The sequence below is a fragment of the Andrographis paniculata genome, unplaced genomic scaffold, assembly GCF_009805555.1.
Source record: "Andrographis paniculata isolate CXL003 unplaced genomic scaffold, ASM980555v1 Contig46END, whole genome shotgun sequence".
Classification (NCBI taxonomy): Eukaryota; Viridiplantae; Streptophyta; class Magnoliopsida; order Lamiales; family Acanthaceae; genus Andrographis; species Andrographis paniculata.
In genome coordinates this window covers 4,781,431-4,794,592 of record NW_026137580.1, presented here as the reverse complement: position 1 = coordinate 4,794,592, position 13,162 = coordinate 4,781,431, and the positions used below count along the sequence as shown (strand labels likewise).

The 13,162-nt window shown below is 33.3% G+C and overlaps 1 protein-coding gene across 1 annotated transcript in view; it reads left to right on the top strand.

Moving 5' to 3' along the window:
* LOC127252642 (uncharacterized) overlaps positions 1-796 on the top strand; it is a 29,964-nt gene extending 29,168 nt beyond the window's left edge. The window contains exons 7-8 of the mRNA XM_051276914.1: positions 434-470; positions 565-796. Coding sequence (XP_051132871.1) covers positions 434-470; positions 565-683 — 156 coding nt within the window. The 3' untranslated portion in view covers positions 684-796. The remainder of the gene's footprint in view (positions 1-433; positions 471-564) is intronic.
* The last annotated feature ends 12,366 nt before the right edge of the window (positions 797-13,162 follow it).

The following is a 13,162-nucleotide window of genomic DNA, read 5'->3' as shown; positions in this document are numbered from 1 at the left end:
AACAGCCATCTATCATATTTAACAATAATTATTACAAGCTAAAATATTATTATTGCATGTTGGTAAATATTTCATAGTTTATGGAGTATTGGCTAGATTAGCGTTTTATAATGTTGCCTATGCATGGACCACTTAGGGTGTGCTTGTTTGGGAGTTTGAGTAGTAAAAAATTTGAATTGAAAATTAGTTGTATGATATGATATAAATAAATATTGATGTGATGTTTTGAATATAAATTTGATTTTTAGTATAATATAAAAAATAAAAAGTAAATATTTGATTTGATGATTTTGGGGAAAAATTTTTTTCTAGGAATAGTGAAAATTCCTAATTCCTCAAAATCTTTGAAACAAACACACCTGTGTTTTATCTGAATGTTTATTTAGTTTGGTGCTGATTAAAGATGATTTATCTTTCATTATTCATATCTCAGGCTGGCTTTCTCGAAGGAGTAGCAAACATAGTTCCAGGTGCAGCGTGTGTGATGAGAAGTTTCTTCATGTTGTTAATTTGAAATTTTTGTTATAATATATCTAACATTTCTTGCATTACACTGGTTGACAGCATTAGGGGGCGTAAACCTGAAAGCTTTGCTAGATGATGCTGTTTTTGAAGAGGGAGGCCAGCAGTTGCTGGATTTCAATGATGCAAAAGGGGACAGAATTCAAGTGTTTCTCGAGTAAGTGCGAGGCATGAACTTCCACCTCTTGCATAATATTATTTTTATCATCAGCAAAGTGTAATCGCGATTTTGAAAGGGATTGTTTGAGGTTAATAATATCCCAGTTGGACAGAAGCTGAGAATCCATTTCCATGCTTTACTTTGGACATGGTGTTATACAATGTTATGCAGAATCTTCTTTCTGATCTTTATTGCATCAAATATAAATTCAGGGGTCATATGGCTGACTGCAGTATACCTGTTTTGTGCTTTGTGAAGCGGATCTGTCTAGGTTTCAATATAGTTGAATAGAGCTAATATATATTCTAGATATTATGTTGTTGAGTAATTATCTGTCATTGAGTTTGACCACAGCATGTTAGTCACATAACTATGCTAAATGCATGGATGAATTTGGCCTATGGTTTTCAAGTGTATTAATAAGTGCTACTATTGCATTGCCTTAGTGTCATCATCTGTAGGCGAAGAAAATTTGGTGACTTGACGATGGTATGGAGTGGCATATCGGTTTGAAGCCAATAAAACAAGCCTTTGGCTAAAGGTAAATAGCATGCAAACTACGCCACTGAAAAAATCACACTAACAAGTCCTGTGTGGTAGGTACCATTGTGTCATCCCTTATTAGCCTTCAAAATTTTGCTAGCATAAATCACCTGTTGTATTGATTTTCACAAAAGAATGTTGAATTTCTAAATTGAGCTTGATGAACAAATCGGCTTGGAGATGGATCCTCCCCTAGTTGAAAATTTAGCAATCATTAATGTGATCGCTTGCCTGTAATTTTCGATGAAAATCACTTAGGAATTATACGCATAAACAATAAATTTACCATTACTGGAGCCTTAAGCAATGAGTTTTGGTGTGTTTGAAGGCTTCAAGGCTACTCCATGTATAGGTAGCTAAGGTTCATCTTTACTACTTGAGAGGTCTCCAACTATAGTGTTTTCCCGCGGTTTTTTTATTTTATTTTATTTTATTTTATTTCTAAATTGCAAAAGATCCACATGTGACTTCACAAAATTTAGTCAAATTCTCATACTTCTAAAATTGTGCAAAACTCTCTTGTGATTTCATAAATTTTACGTCTAACATTCGGCAATTCGATATTTGATCTAAATGCTTTCAAAATGCGAATAAATTTTCGAATGTAGCCCAAAATTATAAATATATTTATTTTTTTTATATTTAGCTTGAAAAAACAGTAAAATATAAATTCTTAAAACCTAAGAAAAATAACTAGTTTTTATAGTATATTTACTATTTTTTAGTCTAAATATAAGAAAATGAATATTTTTGTAATTTTAGGTTATTAAAAATTGATATTACAGATTGGGTGCATTTAGATCAAATATCATTAATTAAGAATCGTCTAAGGGGTTAAGAGCAGAGTTTATGGAACCACGAGGGAATTTGACGCAAATAGTTCAATTTTGAAACCATGTGTGGGTTTTGTGCAATTTAGTATTTTTTTTTTAAAAAAAAACAAATATATATATTTAGAATTATATAATTATAATTATGATTTTATTTAATTATAAAATTAAATATAAAAATATTAAAGAATATATAATATTATAGGATGTGTATTTTATTATTAAATAATTAATTTAATAAAATAATATGCATCAAATATACATTAATTCGAAATTAATTAAAACATTGCATTAATAATAAAACAAACACAAAATACTACATAATAATATATATAAAAAAAAATACTAAATTGACTACATTAATAAATATACACTACAATGCATAGATTTTAAATTACTCTTTTTTTTTTTTTTAAATCCAATTATCTACTAATAATTTTTTTAACAATCCTTCCTTGAATGCTCTTCATTAGAGGTTAGTTGATGCTTCACAACTAATATTGTTACATTTATTTTTTTGCTTGAACTTTTTTTTTTTGCTTATTGTTTTAATAATAAAAAAGAAATTTCATAAGTCATTCCAAATATGGTATTAGCTCCTGTATCTTTAGTTTTTGTACTTGCCCAATACTCATCATAGTTGTAAATACTAAGGTTGTGTTCTTTGGTGGGTTCTAACCCCAATTTTTACTATATAAATTTTTCTCTCTCGCAAAAATATTAAATCAAACAATTATTTTTTTTAATATTATACTATAATTTTATTTTATATTCAAAATATTACGTCAGCATCTATTTATATCACATTAAAAAAAACTGTTCAAAATCAACTTTTTACTATTCATATATCCAAACCCACAAACCGTTTGTCATCACCATCACTGCATGATATTGTTGAATTAGAATTGGATTATTATCCTCCAACCTCATTAATTTTTGACTTTTTTGCACTACCACTAACATATTATGATGCTTCATTAGAAATTTTGGATCTTTCTTGTCATTTTTGTTTATTTTTTAACTTATGTCATGTATGTTCAAATACAAATGATCTATAACAATCATCACCAGTGGTGCAGCCAATAAAAGGGCCCAAGGGTGTTGTCCCTCCTAATTATTGTAGTTGTTTATTTTTATATGTAGTTTGTAAAAATTTTAAAATTTTAGTAATGGGTCATCCCTATTAATTAAAAAAAATATATTATTATTACAAATAGTTAATTCAAATTTCCCAAAAAGTTAGTTTAAATATTCTAAATATTTATATCTGAAAAAAAAAAAATAAGAAAAACAAACTGAAATGTCAGTGGTTTATAGTTTTTTTTTCTTTTAATTTTATTATATAATTTTAAAATTATATTATATTTAAAAAAAATTGGCTCTTGCCAAAAAGACTTTCTAGCTCCGGCACTAATCATCCGTGCATGTATTGTTTAGCATATTATTTTGAGATTGTCCATTTATTTTTTGTGGGTTAGTTTGTTCATATTAATCAATAAATTTCAATACTTCTTAATTAATTTTAAGCTAACAAGACTTACATTGAGATTGAACTTTTGAAATCCATTGATCTCATGTATTTTTTTATGTAATAGTCCACTATATATTTTAAAACAGCAGCAATTTTTTTTTCTTTAACCGTACCTACAATGACATTCTTGCTTGTGTTGATTCATCTATTGACGAGGAGAGCATTTTCCTCATGTTTTTATATTTTTCTTGTATCTCTAATTGAACTAATAAGTTGGACATCATCATCTTGTTCATCAAGATTTTGAATATAAACTTATGTGCTAAATTTGGAAATAGCTACAATTTTATTTATTTGGTTTGAACCAATTTTTCAAGTACATGAAGTATTTAGAGATTGGTTCAAATAATACAGTGGGCCACCAATTGGTCAAAAGTTCAAAATAGGACAAAAACTTGGATCAAATGAAAATGGTGGTTGTGGATAATAATATGAGCTTTAATATTAGGTTTAGGGAAGAAAAAAAAAAAAAAAAAAAAAAAACCTAGAACGATGAAATTTGAAAATTTTGTAGTTGGTTGGGATATTGCAAAATTTTAAAAGAATAAAAGAGTTTGAATGTTTAACGATAAATTGAGATATATGCTCAAAGAAAGAATAACTAGAGAAATATTGAATATATATGTAGCTCAATAGCCTATTTATATAGAATTTTTACTCACAAGACATTTGTGCTATCATTTATTGTTTAAAGAATCAATATACTCGTTTCTTTCCATCAATATCTAATGTATGCTATTGACTTAATGTACTAAAAAGAATTAATTATTTTTGAAAGTTTTATATGTTAATTTTTGTAATTAATACATAATGCATGTCATATTACTTTATCATACTAAAATACATTGATTCTCATATCACTTTATTGTACTAAATGATTGATTTTTTAAGCATTGTAGTATTACTTCATGCAAACCAATAATACATGGTTTGTGCTTTCAACTATTTTTGTTTATACGATTATCAATATATATAATATAATATATTTTTATCAATTTATAAAAATCAACATTTAATATAAAATAATATTTTTATATTATTTATATAATATCTAAGAGTAAGAAGAGACACCCGACAAGAGCAAATAGAGTATAAAGGATAGAAAATATTCGTCGTAAGATATATTGGAATTCCCCACGTTGTAGGAAATGTATTGGTCATCTATTATTTTATGTCATCAGTCCAACGACGCTTTCAGAATAATTTGGTGAGTACACTGGTGCTTTTAGAAAATTTTGATGAGTACAACACTTCTCAATATACGTCATTTACATTTAAAAGTAGTTAGCAAATATATTCCTTTGTACGAGTACATTCAATTAGTTCAGAGGTATATAAATTACTAATATGAAGGCACAAATATCATCACTGATGGTATATGGTTTGGTCTTAGGGGTATGTCGACACCTAATCACGGGTGTGTGAGTTACAAACCCTGGTATATATTAAGAAGTTTGGATCACATATCATGTATACAAAACGTATATCAAACCAAAATACAAGTACATATAAGCAAACTCTTAAAATAACATGCGTTAGATTAAACTGGTTTGTTTTGCTTACACAGTCTACGTCAAAATATAACATCAACGCTTGGTACCCTTGATTGGCCACAAATCTAAGCTATTCATCAATCCGACCATTACAATTCACACCCCAATCATTCAACAAGTACTAAACAGGTCCTCCGGGGCCCCCTGATAAAATGCGTGCAACAATTTTTGCCCTATAGGCCTTAACATCGTCGAATTCGGCTGCCCAGCCACCTAGTGGATAACGGTTGGTATCATTTAGAGCATAGCTCTTAGCATACATGCATACCATGGGGCCACAGTCGAGATTTTGATCTTGGCCTCGACTAAAAATGACCTCCAGAGTATCATCCGCCATTGGCCATAAATGAAATTCATTCAAGTACAGGTACATGAATTGAGTCTACATAAGAATAACTCAAGGTGAATTAATATATCAGGATAGATATAGGGCACATACTATAATTCTTACCAGACTTTTTGCGTTTCCTCTTGTGAAGGGAGATCTCTTTGAATTGCACTCTGTCATTTTACGTGAAGCCAAATCCAAAATGCACAAATACCAATGAAATTTTGTGTGGACCACTCTGTCATTTTACGTGAAGCCAATTCCAAAATGCACAAATGCCAATGAAATTTTGTGTGGACCAAAAAAAATACATACCGACAACCATCCCTAATTTGCTCTATTACTTTAGCCACTTCGACCTGCACGACCTCTTGCAGAGATAAATAAAACTCCCCTATGTTTTTGCTCACAAGATTTTTGCTTTTATTCATCGGCCGTTTTTTTCAAGTTTGATGTTGTCTCAATGATTTTCATCTGCAGTACGTTCAGAATTACATAAAAAAACTATTAACTGTAACATATGATGAACTAAATAGTACAAATATTAAAATAAATTAACATCATACAACGAAAAATGAATGAACGAAAACACATCGCGTTATCACCCCATGTTGGTGCCTAAATTCTTGACTGCAGAGCCATTGTAAGTACGCATCCATAATCTCACCACGGATAGCATCGTCAAATAACATATCGATCACTGATTCAGATGTTACGTATACTAGTCTATGGTTCCATACAGTTGCCCTACAAACACCAACTTGTTAGAGTGTTTAACATATTTGAAAATTATACAAATAGAGCACAAGCTAGTATCTAATGTATATCAAAATTTGTAAGAAAGTTGCCTATCATTTTGGTCTCATCTTTGGAAATGCATCCACTCCCACAGTAATTAGTAGACCCTCGATACAATTCTCACTTCGAAGAATCGGCAATAAAGGTCTGTTTGTGGCCCGTTTCACCATCAACAACCTACAGTTACATAAGTTGTCAATCGAAGCACACACATTGTATATTCAGGCATATAATTTGTTCCAATAAAAATTACCAGCTAGAAACTAAGGTATATGAAAAAATAATAGACATACAAAATATGTTAATCAAAGCACACAAAATTTTAACGTATGAATGTTTCACCAACCATGATTGTTTGATCATCGTTTTTGCTTTTATCCTCTCATTGCCTTGTTGTTCTCCCTTTCTTTTGTTTTAACCCTGGAGAAGAAGTGAATTTCGGGTCTTTTTTTCTTTTTCGGTCACGTTGCGCAATAACACCATGCACAATTGACGAGTCATTTGGCAATTCTGCCCCAACTTTATTGCCACATTCTTCCACCAATGTAGTTTGTTGTATCAAAACGGTAAATACCCTCCATAGAGACTTCCGATGGCAGAAGAAGTTCGTGCGGGGAGGATCAGCGACAATTTCTTTGGAGGGGACTTCGACGGGGAGAGAAAACGTATGATGGGAAGAGTTTGGAAGAAATATTAAAGCAACGATTCAGATGGTAATATATATTAGGGTTTTAATTTTTTCTTTTAAATTTAATATTCTATAACTAATTTGAGTACATAAATAAAAAATATAGGTACATAGCTCTTACTTATTCTTCGTATAGCGGGATAATTTTAGAGTACGTAATTGGATAATGTAAGTTTATATAAAAATAACAGAAGTACATACAATATTTCTTATATTATATAGAAATCTTAAGGGTAAAATGGGCACTAGGAAGTTAGGTGCAATTGAAAATAATAAGTATGGAGTGCAGTGTAAGTGCAAAATGAGAAGAGACTGAAACTAAATGTTTTTAACGTCAGAGGTATTTAAATCCAATTGCCCCTTTATTATATATATATATATATAATATACTATTATATATATATTTTCATCATGTTTTCATATTTTTCTTGTATCTCTAATTGAACTAATAAGTTGGACATCATCATCTTGTTCATCAAGATTTTGAATATAAACTTATGTGCTAAATTTGGAAATAGCTACAATTTTATTTATTTGGTTTGAACCAATTTTTCAAGTACATGAAGTATTTGGAGATTGGTTCAAATGATACAGTGCGCCACCAATTGGTCAAAAGTTCAAAAGAGGACAAAAACTTGGATCAAATGAAAATGGTGGTTGTGGATAATAATATGAGCTTTAACAATTAGGTTTAGGGGGAAAAAAAATACCTAGAATGGTGAAATTTGAAAATTTTGTAGTTGGTTGGGATATTGCAAATTTTCTGAATCTCCTTGGCTATCCAATTTTTCCATAAAATTTTTCCATAAATTTTTCTGTATCTCCCTGGCGGACACATAGCCTCCGACGTGCCATGCGGGCGTTTCCAGCGTCGAGGGACTAAAACAACGAAAATTTTTCACTTAGACTAGTTTGCGACATGCTACACTTACGGGATTAAAATGATAAGGGGGTCCAATTACGAGACTAAAAAAATAATTTACGCTATTTTATTTATTTTATTTCTTGTTTAATTCATTTAGTAGGTAAAACTTAAATTCAAACTTTTATTTAATTAATATTAATAATCAAACTACTACGAATAGTAATATATCTAAAATTAAAAGTAATAAAAACATATTTCTATATTAGAATATTAACTTATTATCGAAAAAATTTCGTCTAGGCTTGGCGCGTTTCCTATAGCTTATTTATTAAACAGGTTTTATATCGAGTATGAACAAGTTAAATTAAAGTAAGCTAATGGGAGTAATTTTTATTTATTTATTTTTTCCCTTGTGTCTTGTAGCTCAACTAGTGTCCAGGTTCAATGAACTTCAGCCAGCTGGTTGCATGTATTTAATAGTAATAGAAATACCATTTAGTATTATTGTGTGCAATCAATTTGATAATGGGCAATTGGGCATTAATAAGGCATGCCATGTGGCAGTGCTTTATTATTATTATTAACATCTTGATTTCATAACTACAATTATAGAAAAAATCAAAATTAGGGTTTATTCTTCAAATTATTTATTTTTTCAATATGATTTATCAATATCATTGAACATAGAAGTTGTACGGATGACTATCTGTTATTACGTAAATGTCCTTATTACTGTAATAATAGTTATTTTAGACAGTTATACATTTTTTTTTTGATCGGAAAGATCAGGGATTTTAAATATAAATAATGAATAAATAGTAGATACAAAATACTCAGGGCATCCCCGGGAGATCAACCAAAGGTAAGGCCTGGACATACAAATAACAAAATTAAAGTCTCTGCACGCAGGCAGAGACGGACAAAAGAATCAGGGGATTCTATCGTGTAGTAAAGGTCAAAAATGGGAGAGCCCCAATCTGTGTTCCAGCAGATTAATTACAAAATATTTGCAATAATAATAATGGAAGATGTAGGCACTCGATCCCCGTAAAATCTGGTGTGTAAAGAAGTTGGTTTTCCAATTTGTAGCAGCAAAAACTGAGCAGCTGCACTCAAATGCACTTTCCTGTCGATTCAATCAAAATCTGGTGCAAATAGAAATCTGATTACCAATTTGTAGCAGCAAAACACCGAGCAGCTGATCTCGAGTGCACTTTTCAGTTATACTTTTGGATAATATTGTAGTGGAGTATTGGTAATTTGGTCATTTAAACCCACTGCTGTCAGTTATACTTGGGATATTTGGTGGTGTTGTGGTTTTTGTTTTTTCAACTCCATTTGTTAATTTCTAGTGATTTACTTGTAGAAAATATATTGATATGGATATCATTTTGTGCATCGTAATATTTCTTTTAACACCATAATTTTTTTATAATTTATGAAGCCTATGATATTTTAAAAAATCCATTTGAAACTAATGTAGGTGTTTTCGAGTTTGTTGGGCACGCAAAAAAAAAAAAAAAAAAATTTGCCCGACTGATCGGTTGATCAATACATATATTTATATTATTTTTTTATAATAATGTGATATAAAAAAATAAAAAATTGACAAATTAGTTAAGACAATTGTGTACATAATAAAAATGTAAAATTAGAGAAAAAATGGACGTTTATAACCCAAAAAGAATATTATACTTTCTTTGTGACCGACTCCAAGGTTCGGTTCTTTGTGAGTCTACTAAATTAGTCGTTTGGTCTCCTGTTCTAATACCAAACGACCTAAGGTTCGCCGTCCTTCAATAATGGTAAAATTTTAGATTATTAAACAAAAAAAAAAAATTCCGACTGGAAGCCTTCCTTTTTAACAACCGACTAATTTGGTCAAGCCGGACCAATTTCAGTGAAAATTCGCATTGAGGATCACATTTATGTTATTTTGAGTATTAGCTTTATTGAAGGAGGAGAAAAGGAAAAAGTCGGATGAAAAGAAAACAGCCTTCACGTCGTCTGTTCTCTCGGTAGACTGTCCTCTCGGTCGGTTGGTCGGTATGGTGTCTCCCGTTGGATGGTCAGTCGATTACTTGTTTGGAGTAAAGCTCATTCTGTAGCCTGTCAATCTTTTTCCCTTGTAATTATCTCTCTTATAATGATTTACTTTTATATTATAAAAGAAAACTCCATCCTAAACGACATGGCTGAAGTCTTCCTTTCATCCGATCAATTCACTCAGACTTTATTTCTATTTTTTTTCCAAGTTTCAGTAATTACTTTGTTTATTATATTTATTTATATTTAAACTTATAGATTTAGATTCATGTCATCAAATTTATGAAACAAAAATTTAAATATAAACCCAAAAAGAAAGTAGGCCTTAAAACGCTCCAAAGGAAAAAAAAAAAGAAAAAAAAAGAATGTGTGACCGAATTAGTCGGATGAAAAGAGGAATCCCTTCCAGTCTGTAGGGAGGTTACTTTTAAATAATATAAAATAATGCCATTATTGAAGGAGCACAAACGGATAGTCGGTTGCTATTGAAAAAAGTACCAGCGCCTCATTTAGACGACTAACAAGGAGACAGAAGGTCGAGGGGGCCCAAAAATATTATTTTATTTTTTATTTCTGATTTAACCTTATATATTTAGATTCATGTCATCAAGTTTTTAATATTCAAATTCAAATTGAAATATATACAAGTATATATCATTACACAATGGCTTATCAAATAATAGTGAGAAAAAACAATATAACACAATATTTTTAAATATCAATATTATATTATTTGATAAAAAGGAATTATTTCATTACACCAAATTAAAAGTGTTGATGCAGATTTTCAGCAATAAAAAGTAAAATCCGAAGTCAGTTATCAGATCGTGCACAATCAGTTATAGTTGACGGAGAAACCTCATCGTATTTACAACCGTCTGAAAAACTGTTTTTAGTTGCATCTACACTGGCAACCGTTTGCTCGACTAGACTACTCGAAGACTAACGTCATGGGTTATATATCATCACCCGACTAGGCAAACTTCTGGACCATCCACCGACTGATCCCACTGAATAATCAAATGATCGACCAACCGACCGATCAAGACGCCGATTGGTCGCTACACCAAACGGCTAATCAGTTGTCCGCTCAAATGACCACCTTCCAGTCTCTTCAGACGGCCGAACAACCATCCGTCCGGATGATCAACCAACCCACAAACTAGACGATTAACCGGTCGCTCAATCAAACGACCAACTGACCACCCTTTTAAGCGACTGAATCACCGTCCGACCAAACGACCGACCAATCGATCAAGCGATTAACGGATCGCCTAATTAAACGACCAATTAACAGACCTTTTCTTCAAATGAGCCTGTAGAAGCCCACTTCCCTTTTTGTAGGTTTTATTTATGGGCCCAACTATCATGGTCTAATCATAGGCCCATAAAAACCCTAAAATATTTTAACAATTTTGCCTCCTCCCGTCTGACTCCCTACCGTCACTTCTCGATCAGTGTGAGATGTGATGTGATCAGGGAGTCTGTTCATCATTGCACTGTCTAATCCGGGGGTTTTGTAAAACCCCACTTAAAACCCTTTCATCTTCATCTTCTTCCTTACGCTCTTTATTTACTTCTCTTCTTTTGCGATCATATTTTCTCCTCCTTCACTCAAACTTCATCCTCTTTCAGCCATGGCCAATCAGTATGTTCCTGCCTTGCCTTTCGATGGTTCCACTCCAGAAGTTCCCTTTGTTTCTTCTGTTGTTCTTACCCCCACACTTCGTCCTTATTGCACCTCATCTGAAGATGCTGCTCGCATGAGGAGTGTCATCTCTTCGGTAACCCCCTAAGCCATTAACAACCCTGATTTTAAACCTGAACGCATTAACGACCCTATCAAAACACATCTTACCGATCCCAAAGATGCCTTTTGTTCCTGGTATTCTAGGTTATCTCCTGTTTTTTATGAACAATGGCGATGACAGGGGATTGATAAGGCCATCTTCCTCGCCACTTAACCCTTGTACCTCCACGACAAAGTCCTTTTGCCCATGGCGGCCTTTTGGAATGCCCAACTAGGCATTTTCCTTCTCCCAACTGGCCCGATAGGCCCAACCTTGATGGATGTGGCCATGATTGCTGGATGGACAAGAACCAGCACCCGACCATGAAGGCTGGTCGCTCGCTCACACTCCTGAAAGGGAGCACAGTTGGACCAATTTTGTCCTCCGCTACCAGGGTGCAGAAGGTTCTCTAGTGATTGCCTTTGGAGCACACCGCCTTCTTGTTGTTCTGGTTATGCAGGTACATAATCTTCTCCATCTAACTAACTTTATATATTTATCTGTATTTTGAATCATCATTTATACCCCTTTTCAGATATATAATTCTCTCTTCTTCCAAATCAATTTTGACCTCGCAAGTAGATTTAGCCATCCACCTAGCCAATGGTCGCTTCTTTTTCTTAGGGACCCTCTTTTTGGCTAATTTGTATGAGGGTTTATCCCGAGTCAGCGACCGCCTTCTAGACACCAAGAGGGCGGACACAGCTGCCTCTGGTCCTTTTTGGTTTTTTGAACTCTGGCAGAGAGTTTATTTTCCGAAAGCATTTTTTGGTCGCCTGCCCATATCTCCGAAAACCCATAGGTTTCTTGGGTTAGCTCTTGCTCAGCTAACCCCTAGCTCTTCTACTCTCCACCCTTCTAACCCTGTAATCGCCGCCATTCTTTCAGACGACCGCAACAACTCAAAATTTTTTGTTTATGAGACTTACGTTCAGTACATCACTGAACATTTTTGGCCTTACTCGGATACCAACTACCCCCATTCTTATCCAGACCCTCTACCTCACCCGACTTATCCTCATTCCTGGGACTCAGCCCTCAAACCACGATCTCTCTTCTCCAGTCCCAGGTTAGACAAGAAAAACTGTTAAGTCTTTTTATACTTTAAATTATCAGCCGCAATTTTTGTCTCAATAGTTCGGCTGCTGTCAAGGTCTGTCGGGTCCACTCGCCCGACCACACTTAATAACTTAAAGTCCCGACGGGCGGGTGATTCCTTCCTTAATTTTGTCTTACATTTCCCAAGTTTCTTCCTATGTCACCTCCAACTCCTACCTCCCTTTCCGTCGCGACCCCAAGGCTGTAGATACTTTTCCCGCCTGGTGGTCGGCCACTTAGGCCGTGATGGCCCCTCCTACCGACCAATTGTTGGGGAAACTAACTCCCCCTCCAGCCCTTACTTTGGGCTCGCCACCTCCTTCCGCGGTCCTTAGGAGGAAAGGGGCGGCTCTTGCTGAAGGCCCCAGTGCGCCAAAGAAGAAAAGGGCCGCCCGAACGAAGGCCACCAT